The sequence below is a fragment of the Ictidomys tridecemlineatus genome, chromosome 3, assembly GCF_052094955.1.
Source record: "Ictidomys tridecemlineatus isolate mIctTri1 chromosome 3, mIctTri1.hap1, whole genome shotgun sequence".
NCBI lineage: Eukaryota > Metazoa > Chordata > Mammalia > Rodentia > Sciuridae > Ictidomys > Ictidomys tridecemlineatus.
Window position 1 is genome coordinate 62,867,059 of NC_135479.1, and position 17,391 is coordinate 62,884,449.

At 48.0% G+C, this 17,391-nt stretch overlaps 1 protein-coding gene across 3 annotated transcripts in view; it reads right to left on the reverse strand.

Annotated features, from left to right (window-relative positions):
- Positions 1–17,391, reverse strand: part of Drc3 (dynein regulatory complex subunit 3) — a 39,380-nt gene that overhangs the window by 12,686 nt on the left and 9,303 nt on the right. For all 3 annotated transcript variants that reach the window (XM_078043026.1, XM_078043027.1, XM_078043028.1), the window contains exons 5-9: positions 16,452–16,618; positions 10,307–10,453; positions 7,619–7,738; positions 7,119–7,235; positions 4,816–4,986 (exon numbers count right to left, since the gene is read on the reverse strand). In XM_078043026.1, the coding sequence (XP_077899152.1) occupies positions 4,816–4,986; positions 7,119–7,235; positions 7,619–7,738; positions 10,307–10,453; positions 16,452–16,618 (722 nt within the window). The remainder of the gene's footprint in view (positions 1–4,815; positions 4,987–7,118; positions 7,236–7,618; positions 7,739–10,306; positions 10,454–16,451; positions 16,619–17,391) is intronic.

A 17,391-nucleotide genomic window follows, 5' to 3' on the forward strand; every position in this document is an offset into this window, starting at 1 on the left:
TCTTTGAGGGAATCAGTGGGACCCACATAGAATCCCAGGGAGCAAATGGAAGCCAGTGGTAAACTGCTGAACCATTTGGAATGAGACTGTGCTTAGGAGCTGGAGAGCAGCCCTGGGGCCAGCACAGCCCCTGAACACCAGCTGCACACCACCAAAGGGCCTGGGAACACGAACAATGTCAGCTTGTTTTTATCAATACTTGGTATTAGTCATGAAGAAGGATGAAGTAAATGGGGTAAAAGGGTATGGTTCAGTGGGATCAGGACACTGATGATGGCTCCCCATCTGGAGAAAAGCCAGGCTCCATCCCTGCCTCATTTGCATTAAGACAAATTCCCAATGGAGTGAAGATGGAAATGTGAAAAGTAAAACTATAAAAGCACTAGAAGAAAACACGGGAGATTTTTAATAAAGAAAATCTCAGAGTGGAGAAGTTCTCTCCAGGTACAACCTGAAAAAAAGATTGATAAATTCTACTACATTAAAAAAAAATTCATAGGCCAGGGCACAGCTCAGTAGGTGCTGCTCATTCCCACTTAAGAGAAATAAGAGGGTGCACCAGGTTGACAAAGCTTGTGATATTGGCTGTCAGCCTTGGAAGGAACAGGCTCTGTGGTGCATTTGGGCAGAAACCACTAAAAGACCCAATGCATAGTTGCATTTTTAGGATTTCATTCTAAAGGTCAGATTTGCACCAATTTATTCATAGCAACACTGTTTCAAAGGGCAAAATGTTGGGGAAAACTTAATTGTCCATTATCAATTATCAAGCTGGCGAATTCCAGCTCATTTAGTCGTTGAGATATCTTATACCCATTTAGAAAATGAGGCAAATTATTCAGTCCTAGTAGGCTCTCCGAAATGGATAGATAGTCTAGCAAAGTGCAGAACAGTGCATGCTATGTTTTCATGTCACATCACACAAACACACACACACACACACACACACACACACACACACACACACACAGGATCCTCTGGTAGATAGTTTCCATTCTCTGCTATGTGCACGTATCACCTTTTCAAAAGTGAATCTGATGACACAGGGACCTGCCTGGTCATTATTTCATGCTGACTTTGCTTACATAAGGGCTTTCCTTCTGTTGTGATGGATTCTCATTGCAGTTCTTGTTATTTTATTCTATTTTATTCATGGACCTGGAGATTGGAACTAGGGAGTGCTCTAAAACTGATCTAAATCCCCAGCCCTTTTATATATTTTAAATTTTGAGACAGGGTCTTGCTAAATTGCTGAGGCTGGCCATAAACTTATAATCCTCCTGCCTCAGCCTCCTGAGTAGCTGGAATTATTGGTGTGCACCATTGTGCCCAGCTCCCCCTACATTTCTGTGAGGGATTATCTCCATTTCACAATTAAGATATGTATGCTAGTAGCTGGTCAATGATATTTCTCTGGGTCACCAGTGAGGGGTCTATATGAGCCCCAAGCCTTAACTGATTGCACTGTGACCTCAAGATGTATTCTGCTGGATGCTATGTATGATGAGGAAGCTGGAGAAGAGCAGGACAAAGCTATAGGCGGGGACCTATGAGGGGAGGGGGAGCTGAGGCCCTCAGAGACCATGGGATCTTGGGAACTTCCAGGTCAGTGACCTCAATTTGGGTTGAGCATTGGAAGCAATGTGGAGAGTTCTGGAAAAGCCCAGTGCTGGGTCAAATACCTAACTGGGTGCACCTGGGCCCAGCTATCAGCTTGTTTCCAGGCCCTATGAGCTCTGATGTGCAGACTGGATGAGAATCACTGCTCTTGACTCTAAGAAGAGCACTCAGGGGGCTAGGGTTGTGGCTCAGCGGTAGAATGCTCGCCTAGCAGTGAGAGGCCCTGGATTCAATTCTCAGCACCACATATAAATAAATAAATAAATTAATAAATAAATAAATAATAAATAAATAAATAAAATAAAGGCATTGTAATCCAACTAAATTTTTTTAAAAAATATATACATAAATCTTATTTATTTATTTATTTATTTATTTATTTATTTATTTCAGCTTAGTTGGCCTTTGAGGAGCCAGACAGTGAGGGCATATTCTGAGTCAGGCTCGGCTGGGCTCATGTCTTGCTTCTCCAAAGAGAATAACTGTTGAGAGGGTCTGGGACCCCTGGTTTTAGGAAGAGCTACTAGTTGATGTCCCAAACCCAGTGGCTATAGGGGACCAGGTAGGAAATGTTAGTGGTACACACCTATAATATCAACCACTCTGGAGGATGAGGCTGAGGCAGGAGGATCATAAATTCAAGGTTTGGGATTATAGCTCAGTGGTAGAGTGCCCCTGGGTTCAATTCCCAGTATCACAGGAGGGAGGGAGGAGGGGGGGAGGGAGGGAGGAAGGAGGTAGGGAGGGAGGAAGGAGGTAGGGAGGGAGAAGTAGAGAGTGAGGAGGGAGGAGGGAAGGAAGGAGAAGGTAGAGAGGGAGGAGGGAGGGAGGAGGGAGGGAGGGAGGGAGGAGGGAAGGAAGGAGAAGGTAGAGAGGGAGGAGGGAGGGAGGGAGGAGGGAAGGAAGGAGAAGGTAGAGAGGGAGGGGAGGGAGGGAGGGAAGGAAAGAGAAGGTAGAGAGGGAGGAGGGAGGGAGGGAAGAGGGAAGGAAGGAGAAGGTAGAGAGGGAGGAGGGAGGGAGGAGGGAGGGAGGGAGGAGGGAAGGAAGGAGAAGGTAGAGAGGGAGGAGGGAGGGAGGGAGGAGGGAAGGAAGGAGAAGGTAGAGAGGGAGGAGGGAGGGAGGGAGGAGGGAAGGAAAGAGAAGGTAGAGAGGGAGGAGGGAGGGAGGGAAGAGGGAAGGAAGGAGAAGGTAGAGAGGGAGGAGGGAGGGAGGAGGGAGGGAGGGAGGGAGGAGGGAAGGAAGGAGAAGGTAGAGAGGGAGGAGGGAGGGAGGGAGGAGGGAAGGAAGGAGAAGGTAGAGAGGGAGGAGGGAGGGAGGGAGGGAAGGAAAGAGAAGGTAGAGAGGGAGGAGGGAGGGAGGGAGGAGGGAAGGAAGGAGAAGGTAGAGAGGGAGGAGGGAGGGAGGAGGGAAGGAAAGAGAAGGTAGAGAGGGAGGAGGGAGGGAGGGAGGAGGGAAGGAAGGAGAAGGTAGAGAAGGAGGAGGGAGGGAGGGAGGAGGGAAGGAAGGAGAAGGTAGAGAGGGAGGAGGGAGTGAGGAGGGAGGGAGGAAGGGAGGGAGGGAGGAGGGAAGGAAGGAGAAGGTAGAGAGGGAGGAGGGAGGGAGGGATGGAGAGAAAGAAAGAGAGAAATGTCAGAAGCGGCTGAATGACTGGGGACTTGAAGCATGACCTGGCCAGTCCAAAGAGGACAACCCTGATGGTAACTGCCTCCAAAGAAGCTGGCAGCTATGATTTTCCTGGCAAGTCTTCACATTTCCAATGTCAGGATGCTTGAAATGGTTTGCAGCCTTTTCAGGCCAAATAAAACACATATGTGAGCCAAATGTGTCCCCCTGCTGGCAGTTTTGAATTTCTGGTTGAATGCAGTGACACCCCTCCTTAGAACATAAAAAGGAGGGTCTTAAGAATTCACTCAGAACATGAGGCCCCATATGAGAGGCTTATGAGGTAAGAAAGGGTTTGGGGTGTCCGAGGGTTGGGAAGCATATGGGAGTCAGTTGCCACCTCCATTGTATCTGAACTGGAATTATTAGGGGACTTTGTTCTACTTTAAACTTAGTTCTCAGCCAGGAGTGACTTTATGGGCTTCTTGAAGCCTCTGAAGTTATACGTAAACCTGCAGTTTTTTGAGGAGAGAGGTCCATAGCATTCCTTAGAGTCTCATGGAGATCTGTGACTTAGGACAAGTTAACAGTACTATCTTTAAAAATGATGCTGTCTGGGGCTGGGGTTGTGGCTCAGCAGTACAGTGCTCGCCTTGCATGTGCAAGGCCCTGGGTTTGATCCTCAGCACCACATAAAAATAAATAAATAAAGGTATCATGTCCAACTACAACTAAAAAATAAATATTTTTTAAAAAATGATGCTGTCTATGCTGGGCACTCGGTGTGCTTGTAGTTCCAGCTGCTCAAGAGGCAGGAAAAGGATGGTTTGATCCCAGGTGTTCAAGGGCAGCACAGCAACACACCATCTCAAATAATGACAATAACAAAAATTTGAAAAATCGATTGCCATCAAGTACAAACCATGGTCTGTGCTTGGCTCTGCTTGGGCAAGGTCCTGAACACCAGGGCTGCTTCTTTGCTGTTCCTCTGGGTGGGACAATTTTTCTCTATCATGCCTGGTCAACTCTTTCTTTATCCCATCAAACCCCAGCCTTCCCTAGGTTCTTCAGCCTGAGTTAAGGGGCATCCAGGGAGTCCCCAAGGCTCCCTGCCTGCCCTCTGGAAGAACACTGACCACTTGGTTCACTCAGGGGAGAGAGCCTGGGCCCTAATCTGCACATATTAGCAGGTAACAGCTCACCAAGGGCAGGAACCACATACATCATGGCTGAGCATCACAGGACCAGGCACAGGTGGGGCTTAGCACAGTTCTGCTAGATGAATGAATGACACAAAGACTAGGAAGACTGTCATAGTCATCATAGTAGTGCTACAAATAATCATTATAAAACTAACGATGAGATGGTGGGAGTGGGGATGACCTACTGCTCTGTTGTCAAGCAGCAGGGAGCTAAGGCTGGTGGTAAGGGGGTGAGGCTGGACCTTGACTCTGCCACTTAGCTGCAGTATGATCCCCAGCACATGTAAGAGAGAACATGACCTTAGGGGCTGTCAGAGGGCACAGGAGTTGCAGACTATCTACAGCAGGAGGGGCTTGAGGCACTCAGAGCAGGCGGTTGGGGAGGACCTACCATGAAGTGCTTCTCCTCGAACTTGGCAATCTTGAGTCTGCCCTCCTCCTGGTTTTCTTGGATGGCCTCCTGGATGCACTCATTGAAGGTGTCCAGCTCTATTTTCCGCTTCTCCTGCTGTCTCAGGCCATACTCAAAAATGTTCACGCAGATGACGACAAATTTGTCCTTATATGTGAGTGGCTGTTAAGGAAGCTCGAGACAGTCTTGGGAGCAGGCGTGACAAAGGTTGACCCCTCTCAGCACAGAGCACAGACTGCTCTGAACACGGTGCTCAGGACTCAAACCCAAGGCTGCATGTGACCCCTTTGACAGATGAAGAAAATGAGGGCCCAGGGAGCCAGGATTGGAGGTCTGGAGCATAAGATGGTAGATGGGGCATCTTTACTGTCAACTGGAGGAATTCAGCAATGGAGCTAAAAGGTCCCAGAAGAGATTCCTGGGGGCCAGGTGGGGCCAGCCCTAACTGGGAAATAGGCAGTGTGTGCCTTTGTTTCTGGTGTGTTATCCAGAAGAGCACTTTTGGTGAGGACCTAAGTGCTCCTGAGGGAGGATCATGTGGTCAAAGCATCCCATCCAGGTTCAGGGACCACACTGGTAAGTCACTTCACCCTTCTCTGTCTCACAGTCCTCATCTACAGCTAAGAGCCCAATAGGACCTCCACATGGAGTCCTTGGGAGGAATCCTTGAGGTCAGGCAGTTGAACCCCACAGGACCTTGGGTGATCCTGTGGGGATGGAAACTGATGTTTGGGGAGATATTTGCCCAGTCACATAGCCACACAGAGCTACAACCAAGAGATAAACCCAGGTCACCTGGGGTGGAGTGGGGAAGGGGTAGCAGGGACCCCCTCTGTCTGGCTCTTCCCCCATCCACGTCGTTCTTTTCAGAATGTCTGGATTTGAATGAATTTATATCCAATATGAAAATTGTCAAGATTCAAAATAGAGCCACATGTGTCAAACCCTGGCCAAACCACAAAGGGAGGGCTCTCGTGCACAATTTCTCTTGAAACAGGAACTATCACAAGGACAAGTTCACTGCAAAAGGATAATCTAGTCATTTAACAAGAACAGCTGTCTTCCAGGCACAGTGGCGCTTGCTTGTAATCCCAGCAACTGGGGAGGCTGAGGAAGGAGGATTGCAAGTTTGAGTCCAGCCTCAGCAACTTAGCAAAGCCCTTGGCAACTCAGCAAGACAAGACCATGTCTCAAAATAAAACTAAAAAATTTAAAAAGGGCACAAGTGTGACTCGGTGGCTAAGTGCCCCTGGGTCAATTCACAGTACCAAAAAAAAAGAAAACAATCCAGCAAAACAGATTGCTATGACTTTCAGACAAATTTTAGCCGGTAACTGCTGGCACCAATGAATGTTCACAACTTAATAACTTTTCTCTTTTCCAGTAAAATTTTAGCCTTTCCTCTGTTCTCCAGATATACCCCTGACCACGCTGGTCTGCATATGTTCCAAACTACAGTTTGTAAACTGTTACTCCCAAATAACTGTACTTTTTTTTAGAGAGAGAGAGAGAGAGAGAGAGAGAGAGAGAGAGAGAGAGAGAGAGAGAGAGAGAATATTTATTTATTTTTTAGTTTTTGGCGGACACAACATCTTTGTTTGTATGTGGTACTGAGGATTGAACCCGGGCTGCACGCATGCCAGGCGAGCGCGCTACCGCTTGAGCCACATCCCCAGCCCCCGAATAACTGTGATTTTATTGGAGATTCATCTCTGTATTTTCCTGGATGTTCATATGGGTGATGATGGCTCCATAGACCTCTCTGGGACTTTTCATCTCAATACCTGTCAGATCTAAGAATGCTTCAAGTCTACCCTAAGTCCCTCAATTTAGGGAATAAACCTGTGGTTTGATCATCATGGTCATATACTGACCACACCCTCTGGTCTCCAGTTGACTGGGGGAAAAATGCAGGTTCTCAGGCCCCACAGACAACAGTTCAAGTCATGGCTTCTAATGGAGTGACCTTGGACAAGCCACCTCCCTCTCCAAGTGCAGCTTCCTTGACTGTAAAATGGGGTTAACAATGGCAGCCATGTAGTGGAATGCATGAAGACATTTAAAATACCAGGTCCAGATGCACAGTAGGACAACCAGGCTGCATCTCCCTCCCTCCAAGCTCAGCTGACTTGGCCCCATCAGTACACTGTGTTAAGGGGTAATTTTACCTCTCAAGGTCTCATAGGGAAACTGAGGCCCCCAATAGAAGATACTTGCCCCAACCAGGCTGGTGGCATATGGACTGGGCTCATATCAGAGGAAGCAGCTGGGAACTGGGAAGGATATGCCGCTAGGAGATCTCCCACACCAGGCAGGTAGGACAGCTTGTTGCCCTCCACATCCTCCGCGTACATGCTGTCGAAGAGGTAGGAGTCATCCAGGTGCTCAACGAATGCCATCTGTGGGCAGAAACACCTGGGCATGGTAACCCAGAGTGAGGTCCCCCGGCTCCTCTCAAAGGCACAGCCAGGGCCCCCTGGGTAGGGGCCTATGCTAGGCACTGGGACTGGCAGACACATCACGGAGGTAGGGATGCTGCCCTTGGGCTGCATCTTCCTCCTCAGAAGGCCGGGGGAAGGACCATGTGGAGAGGCAGAGGATACACCCGGGGGTGGGAAGACCAAGTTGCAGAGGGGACATCAGGTCCTGTAGATGAAGCATGATTCACATGATTTCAAGTTCAAAGCTGGGGATCCCTGGGGATCTTGGTTCAGTGTGACTGGTGGGCTTTCAAGGCATCTCTGAGCTAGGTCAAGGTTGAGCTGCCCTCTCCAGTAGGTACCTTGTGTTCCTCCAGCTTCATCCGCCGGGCCTGCTCTTCCTCCTGCTTGATCTGCATCTGGTTTTCCCGGTGCTTCATCTCATCAATGCTGTACTGGTGCTTCATCTCCGCCATCTTTTTCTGATCAGGGAATGAGAAATAGCATTGTTACCAGAAGACTTTCATGACCTCTGCCATCCTCTGAGGCCTCCCAAGCATGGGATCCCGTGGGTAGGTTGCTTTCATGAAGGTGGGAAAGCTTTGAGGTCTTGTGGATGAGAATGATTTGTCATTTCCTTATGACCCTTTCCAGATATCCTGAGTCTAAGGGGAATCAGGGAACTGGGAATTCACAGAGCTGGGAGGCACTCTAAGGGCCATGTGCTCATCCCTTGTCAGCCTGAACTGCTCCTGGCATGCACCAGAGAGCACCAGAGGCTGTCCTCCTGCCGAGTCCTACAGTGTCAAGAGTCTAGAGCTTGGGGTGGGCTGTAGCTGGCCCAGATCTGACAGAATCATGAACAGGAGATTCAGATGCCCCTGGTTTGTGGAATTTTGCTTTCATGACCTTTTGCTCACTATTTATCTGGATGGTTCTAGACAGGTCTCTGAACTGTGGAAGGAGCCTTGGTTTGTTCAAGGTGCAATGGGGACAAGCAGGGAATTTCTGATGACTCAGGAGAAGATACCTGGGAAGGATCTTTGACCTTAAAGTGCTAGTCTGTCCTGTATTTGTTTGTTTGTTTAAATATTTTTTTAGTTGTTGATAGACCTTTATTTTTATTTATTTTTATGCGGTGCTAAGAATCAAACTCAGTGCCTCATATGTGCCAGGCAAGTGCCTTATTGTTGAGCCCCAGTCCAGCTCCTGTCCTATGTTTTTATAATAGGCAAAACATACCCAAGTGGGACTTGGGCCTATTCCAAGCTGCATTTCAAATTATTGTCTAAATGAGAAAAATAAGACTTAAAGAGTCTTAGAGTTCAAAATCCTAAATCTTGTACTGTTATAGGACAAAAGAAAACAAGCCCATTGGTTGGCTACATATCACAGTGATAGAGTGCTTGCCTAACTGTTCCATGCCCAGTAAAACACACACACACACACACACACACACACACACACTCTCTCTCTCTCTTTCTCTCTCTCTCACACACACTCACAAAGGAGAGCGAGCTAACCCGTGGTCTGTGGAGGGACAGCTCTCTGATCCCATGTCATTTCTGGGAGCATCCAGAGAAAGTTCTGGTAAGTGGAGAACATTGCTCTTAGAAGATAGCTTATCCCCTGGGGACTGGACTTTGCCCAATGACCAGATTGCAGAGGGTCAGGGTTGAGAAGGGGCCAGCCCTCCTCCCTGCTTTGGATGGCCTTTTCTGGGTGTCCCCAGAATCACCTCAGTATCCCCAAACACAGGTTCCTTTCTTCCAGAAAAAAACATCAGCTTTTGGTGAGAAGGAGCAGGCAGATCAACAACCTTTGATCTCCCTGGCATCTAGCATGGAGGGACTTCCTGGTTCTGCCACCCAACAAAATACCCGTAAACAGACCACACTTCACAGAGTGAAAGGAGACCCACTCATGGCAGTGGGGTGGATAGGGGCTGTAGTGGACAGAGGAGAGATCCTCCCTGGTAGGGCTAGTCCAGCATAGGGACTTCAGGCCAACACCTGGGGCCAACTCCCAGCTTGACCACTGCTGGCCATGAGACCCCAGGCAGGCTACCTCACGTGTGTGTCAGCAGCTGATAGAAGCTGGGGAGCAGAGCAGGCCCCCCCCCTCACAGTTTTTATGAAAACAACAAGAAAAAATGCCAAGTGCTTGGCATGCAAAGGTTGAATGACAGTCGGCAATTAGCACTGCTCTGGGAGTCCACACAGACCTGAGGTGACCCTGGCAGATGTAATCACCAAGTCAGGCATGGTGATACACGCCTGAATTCCAGCAGCTCTGGAGGCTGAGACAGGAGGATGTTGAGTTCAAAGCCAGCCTCAGCAATGGTGAGGCACTAAGCAACTCAGTGAGACCTTGTCTCTAAATAAAATAAAAAATAGGGCTGGGGATGTGGCTCAGCGGTAGAGTGCTTGCCTCGCATGTGCAAGATCCTGGGTTCGATCCTCAGCACCACATAAAAAAATAAATAAATAAGTGAAATAAAGGTATTGTGTCCAACTACAACTAAAAAATAAATTAAAAAAAAATAGGACTGGGAGCTGGGGTTGTGGCTCAGGGGTAGAGCACTTGCCTAGCACGTGCGAGGCCCTGGGTTCGATCCTTGGCACCACATAAAAATAAATAAATAGCATAAAGATATTATGTCCAACTACAGCTAAAAAATAAATATAAAAAAATAGGGGACTGGGGATGTAGCTCAGTGGTTGAGTGCCCCGAGTTCAATCCCTGGTACCCCCCAAATATATATATATATATAAAATTGCTAACCCTCCCCTGAAAAACAGACAAGGTCTGTCAGGTGGCCTTAGGGCAATGTATGGAGAAGGCCCAGTTGCCAGGACACTTGGGAAACAGCACCCAGGAGTGTGTTGCTGGATTGCTCTGATAGAGATAGGTAAGGAGGCTTAGCAAGAGGGGACTGCCTCTTCTCTTCCTAGGTGTGGACAGGGGAAGACAGCCTTCACTGCCCTGTGAAACTTGGTCTCCTGAAGACTTGTCTCACAGAGCTGGGAGACAGAAAGGGAGAGACTTGCCGCGTGGTCATCAATGCGCCGGAAGTCCAGGTACACAAGATCAGGAAGGTAGGCATAGATGAACATTTTGTAATCCTCTGCCTCGGCAATAGGGTTCCCAGACAGGTTGAGTGTCCGCAGGCACTTGAACTTCCGCAGGTAAATGAGCTGGGGAAAAAAGACACCCATCCCCCTTTGAGCTGCCAGAGAGCTGAAAGCATTATCTGGTAGCATCTCTCCTTGGAACTCTTTTAGGGTGTACTGCCTGGCATAGCACCTCTCTGCATGGACAGGCAAGGAGGGGCTGGGGCTTCTGGTTCAAATCTTCGGTGAGGCTTTCCAAAGTATCAGTCAACTGGAGCTCCAATCCTAGCTCTGGGACTTAGAACTAAGGTACCTAATACCTGGGAGCCTCAATTTCCTCATCTACAAAAATGGACATAAAGATATTATATGTTATAGGTCTTGTAAAGAACAAACAAAATAAGCTGTGAAAAGCATTCTTAAGAGTGCCTGACACCTACTCAATAAAGGGCAGTTCTAGTTGGGTGTGGTGGGCATGCCTGTAATCCTATCAGCTTGGGAGGCTGAGGCAGGAGGATTGCAAGTTCAAAGCCAGCCTCAGCAATTTATTGAGACCCTATCTCAAAATAAAATATTTTTTAAAAAGGGCTGGAGACGTGGCTCAGTGGTTAAGCATCCCTGGGTTGAATCCCTGGTACCCCCCCCCCAAAAAAGAGGCAGTTATAGTTAACACTATTAGCGGTCATTCAGAATAGTGAGTGCCTTTTTTGACTGCTAAGTCTTGTGAAAGGTCCAAATCTGTTAAATTAAATGTAATGGTTAGCCTCACAAGCACTGGATAACAAACAATGAGTGGAACATCTCCATTTCCTATACCCTAGTTTGAGTAAAATGGGGGAAAAGTCAGAGGATACTTTATGTGATAGCATCATCTGAACATCTAGATGCTGTGCTATGCAAAACATAGAAAAGAAAGCAGTCAACTGTGTTTCTCTGAATGAATTTCCTTCAGTCATTTATTTGTTCTTTTATTTAATAAACAAGATTAAGCACTTAGCAAGCCTCTGGCAGGTACCATAGTAGCCCTGCAGAACAGGAATAAGGCCCATGGGTCCTTGGCCCCAATAGCAAATACAATTTATGTGTGGGTGAAAATATTTTTTAAAAATACAATCATTAAGGTTTGGGGCAAATGCTATAAGGACTGTAAAGATGGCACAATGAGAGAAAATAACAGTGAGAGGCCTTTTTCAGTCAGGGAGCTCAGAGGTCTCTCCGGGGAGATGACATTTAAGCTGAGATCAAGGGAAGCACCTTCCCAGAAGCCAAAACAGTATAAGCAAAGGACCTGAGGCAGCAGAGAACTTGGCACGTACCAGGAACTAAGCAGAGGCCAGGGTGGCTGCAGAATGTTGGGAAGGGGCTAGAGGAAAGGATGTGAGATAAGACTGACAATAAGATCAGAGCCTGGTTCATGTAAGACCACAGGCTGTGAGCAATGAGATTTTGTTGAGGATAATGAAGTCATTGATGTTTTAAATGCGTATATGGGAAGATAGGATCTGATTTAATGTTTTTTGTTTGTTTTTCAGTACTAGGGATAGAACCCAGGGCCTTGCACGTGGTAGGCAAGTGCTCTACCACTGAGCTGCATCTCCAGCCCCCTTTATATTTCATGCTGAGACAGGGTCTCACTAAGCTGCCCGGGCTGGCCTCGAACTTGGAATCCTCCCACCTCTGCTTTCTGAATAGTTAGGATTATCGGTGTGCACACTTGGCCCTGGCTCTGGTTTAATTTTTAAGAGATCTCCCAAATGAGATTCCATTTTTCATGTTTCAGATTAGCAAAGAGAAAAGTGTGGTAACAAAATGTGTTGTAGGTGGTGAGAGGGAACAGGTCACACCGTCATTGCTGGTGGGTCTGTAAATGATTCCACTTCTATAGAGGGCAATTTGGCAAAGATTCATCCAAATTTAAAATGCATGGTCCCTCTGACCCAGCAATTCCCCTCTAGGAGTTTATCTTACAGATGAACTGATCCAGATATAAAGCAACTCTGCTCAAGGACATTCCCTACCTAAGGGCTTCCAGTACAGTACACATGTATTGGCACCAGGTTGAAAACAACCTTGACATTCACATTTAGGGGACTGGAAAAATACATCACATCATGTCTGAGCAATGTAATGATACGGCAGAGAGAGGGAAATGATGACTCAGGAGAAGAGGGGCCAATTGAAGCCATGTATGTGAAGGTCAGTTGGGCAGACTTGACAATCATGCACAACGCTTCAACACAAGATGCCTGGAGAGACTGGTGCAATTTAGAAGTAGGTGTGGCCCCAGAAGGAGAAGCAAGGACCAAAGCCAGGAGTGAGAGGCTCTTCCCCGAGTTCTGCTTAAATGTCTGTGTTTTTAATGCAATAAGCAGGTACTAAAAATAAGCCAAGTAAACAAATAAATGACAAAAGAGCAGATAGAACCGATAAGGGCTAAAGAGAAAGATGCTCAGGGTTAGAAACTAATAATACCTGAGAGTGTCAGTCAGGACTTTCTGGATCAAGTTCAAAACACCTTATTAGGTAAAGAGGATCCAGGGTCCCCAAGGACCCAGGATGCAGCCAGGCCTTAGGAACTTCTGGTCTAGATACCTCAGCAGGCCCTGGCAGCTCCTCCCCATGGACCTTCTGTTTCCCTTTTTCTCTCCTGGGGAGCAGCTACACCTGCTTCTTGAATATTCACAAAGGGATCTAGTACCTGGCACCCACTGGGATAGGGTGACGGGATTTCTTCCTGACCAGGGCCTGCTGAGCAGGATAGAATACCCTGGTCAAGGAAGGGAGTGAGGCATCCACAGAAGGGCTGGGACCTGTCCACCTCCATTCCCTCTGCACCCTTTAACAGTGTGCCTGATTCTTTAGAGGGACAGGGTCTCAGGCTCTGTTATGGTTTAGATGCGAAGTGTCCCCAAAAAGCTCATATGTGAGACAATGCAAGAAAGCTTAGAGGTGACATGATTAGGTTATGAGAGTCTTAACCCAATCAGTGTGTTCGTGCACCGATAGGGATTAACTGGCTGGTAACTGTAGGCAGGCAGGGTGTGGGTATAAGAGGTGGGTCTCTGGGGGCTTGCCTTAGGGTATATATATTTTTGTCTTTGTTGAGCAGAGCTTCCCTGTTCCCAGCTGTTTCCCTCTGCTACATACTTGGGCGGTGAAGTTCTGTTTCACTTCCCACCCTAAGGAATGGAGCTGGCCATTTGTGGTTGGGACCTCTGAAACCATGAATCCCAAATAAACTTTTCCTCCCTAAAATTGTTCTTGTCAGGTCTTTTTGGTCATAGCAGCAAAAAAAAAGCTGACTAAAGTAGACATTGTAAGTCTACAATGTCCAAGGGCTAACGAGTTGGAAGGGATTCATTCATACGGAGCCCTGGGCTGTAGGACATACCAAGATAGAAACAGCTGCTAAATGCTCAGAGTTTCAAGCAGCAGGGTTTGGGGCAGGGGATGCAAACCAGCAGTACAGCACTTGCACAGCCTGTGTGAATCTTTGGGTTTGACCCCAAGCATGTGGGTGGGGGGAAGGCCTGGGGCTGTTTGGGGGGTTAATCAGCAACCTGAAAATTCCTGAATAAGGATCATTTTCTATACTTAATATGTGTCAGATCCTGCATATAATACTCTCTAATTGATTCCATCTTCACACAGGGGATTGGCAGCACTGAGATTTGAACACAGACTAAGTCTCAGTCCCGGCTCTATTAACCTGCACCCTCCATGCCTCACCCTGCCATCCCATTGGCCAGCATTTGGGTTTCCTGCACTTACAGAGCAGAGGGCAGGCTGGATAGTCAGGACCCAAACCTTGAGAAGGGCACTGGTTGGATTTAGATCCTCCTGTGTGGTGTGCGGGACAAACTTTTGAGACTGTACCAGAACTGTAGGGTCTGGCTTTGCTGGGCAGACTTGCACATCCATCTCAGGCCATTCACCTTGGTCACCCAATCTGGCCATGCCCCAGCTGTGATACTGGTGTGAGGATAGGTGTAGGGCCTAAGATGTCCCAATTAGACTGAAAGGACACCAGCTTGAGATTTCTCAAGCTCTCTGGCTAAACAAGGAAGCCTATGACCTTGACTGCAGCAATGAGAGGCAGCCTTGGGGAGACGCTGAGGACAGCAGAGCCCAGAGGTGGAAGGAACCTACATCCTTGAAACCCCGTTGACAAACTCCCCGCTTTGCAGTGCAAATGATCATGTCACCAAATGCCCTTGTTTGTGATGGCTGACCTATGACTTCGGCTGCAGCTGTGACACTCTTGTTGACAGCACCCATCTCATCATTTGCTTTCTGAGTCAGAGAGGTCTCTGAAGTCACAAGCCAGCTCAGGAGCCAGACAGGGAGGAAGCTAATCTCTGGGGCAACCCTCACTGTTGAGGGGTGGCACTGCAGATCAGTGTCTAAGGCTTCAGCTCTTAGGTGCTCACTTCTGGGAAGCACTCTGGCTCTTTCTAAGACCCAGCAGAATTGAGCCCCCATCACCTGCTGCAGCAACCTCAGTGACACCCCCCACATTCACTCTAGCTTCCTACAGTCACCTCATTCATTCTAGATCCCCAAGTCACTTCACAAACTATCTGTAACTGAATCTCTGCCTTGGTTCCATTTTTAGCCTATCTGAGACAAACCTTTGTTACCTGCAGGCCAAATGTGCTTTCTGGCGGCACCATCTTGCACTAACCCATTCACATGATCTCCTTCAAGTCCACTTCAAGATGGCAGGTTCCCTTCCTAAACAGACCTGAACTGAACATACCACAGCAAAAAGTCCTGCACTGCTCCCGATGCTTATCTTGATATTCCTGTCTGCAGTGAGGCCCCAGCTCCCAGGCTCAGCCCCCACCTGCACACACCCTTGACTTCTAGGGACCCTGGGCTCCCCAGGCAGGTAGCCTTTCCTGTGCACCCTGCAGGCAGGCAGGCTTTCCTGACACACCTCCAGGCATTTGCTCATGCTATCCCCTTCTTCTGAGATGCTCTTCCCTTTGTTGGATGGAAAATTCTTATCATTCTCTTTCAGTGAATCTGCATCCAGTTACCTCTCATCCCTTGTTGCTTTCCCAGGAAGGATGTCAGCCATGACAGTTCATTCATTAAAAACCTGCTCTAGCCTAAACCCGAGCCAAGTGCTTCATGTTGATTCTTATTTGATTCTCATGAGAGCCTGGGCAGGTGGGCTATGATCACTCTCCACGTGACAGGCAAGGAAACAGGCATGGAAAGCTTGTGCCTTACTGGGTTTAGATCTTCCTGTCTGGCATGCACTAGGAACTGCCAAGACTACATCACCTCCTGGGTTTGGTCTTGCTGAATTCCCTTAAATATGGGTAACAACTTGGGCACTTGACCTACCCCAGGCCATGCATTTAAGCCACTCAAGTGTACAGCTGAGATGTGAACCCAGGCCATCAGACTGACTCAAGGAGAAAAAGAAGACTTGGAAGGATTCTGGACAGCTGCCAGGTTTGGTGGCCAGGCTGGAGAAGCAGATCAGGGACTGTCTTGTAAGGTCACTATTGGTCACCTCTGACACAGGACCCTTGTGGCTACTGCTAGGGTCTCATCCCCAGCCCACTGCTGTAAACCCATTGTAGGGTATGCTCAGGGCAGATGACCAATGTCCAGGGTTACACAGGCACATTCCTGGCACTGTAGTTTATCCTCCCACTTCCCAGAGGTCTTGTTTTATTGCTCCTAGCTTCTTGTCACCTATGTCTTAATTATGTGGGTATGTGGGCTAGTTGTCCTGAAGGGACCACGTCTTGTACATCTCTGTACCCACTGAGCACAGGACAGTTGGCCGCTATCGAGTAGGTGCTTGGCAAATGTTTAAGATAATATAAGACCTCAGAAAGTGACTTCACTGAAGCAGAGATTGCAAATTAGTATCCAGAGATGTGTTTTGTTGGGTTAAACATGATATTTAAACATTATGGCATCCCTGGTGGAATAACCTGGATGTCTGGTCTTTCCAGGCAAAGGGAGAAATCTGGAACACTTAGCCTGTACTCCCCCGACCATTCCCAGCCTGAGTCCTGCAGGTGCAAGTGAGCATGAGTCCCTATTTCTGGCCACTCACGTTCATCATGTTGTCAATCTGGTTGTTGCCTAGAGACAGCACCTGCAGCTTGACCAGAGCATCCAGGGAGTCAATCTTGGAGATCCGGTTGTTGAACAAGCTTAGGTCCTCTAGATTCACCAGTGTGTCTAGCCCCTCAATGGCCTCGATGTTGTTGAAGGACAGATCTGGGAAGGGAAGAGGATTCTGAGGGTGTGTTGCCTGAGCTAGGGAGGAACTGTCCTCAGATAGAACCACAGGGGCTACTGAGTGCCAGGAACTGACTCACCATCTTCCACCATATGGTTCTAGAAGCCTGGTATGGATTCTTCCCTGCAGCTGCATGTATTTACCACCCTCCCCAGTTCTGCTGATCGTCCTCTGGGGGATACATCTCTGCTCTGACATAGTTCTGGGATAAACTCTGCTAATTATCAGAATGATAATTAAATAAGTATAAAGAACGATACCTTGGGGTCAGGGGTGCACAGTTGTGGGTGGCCCTTCCCTGACACCTGTAGGCATTTTAGCAAGTCTACCTCCTGTCTTGCTAAAGTGTCCATCCTCTGACAACAGGCCTGAAAGGCAGCTTGGGATTTTTGGGCCAAGAGACCTGGATCTGAGAGTCAGAGACCTGGCTGTGATCTGCTTCCACTGCCTATGGCATGACTCAGTCAAGCCAGCCTCTCTGAGCTTCAGTGGCTGCTTCTGTGAAATGGCACCATAATCATTGCCTATGCAATTGCTGTAGCTCCAATGGTCAGCACAAATAGGTCTGAGAATAGTTTACAAATTGGGATATGCACTGATGCCCCAGGTTGCCCTTGTTAGGGAATGTGGATTTGGGGGCCAGACAGTAGTGGGCAAGTCCCTCCTCTTCCAGTTCTTGGTTGTGTAGCTCTGGGCAAGTGCCTTGACCTCCTGAGCTTTGGCTCCTCTTCTGCAGATAATAATAGACACC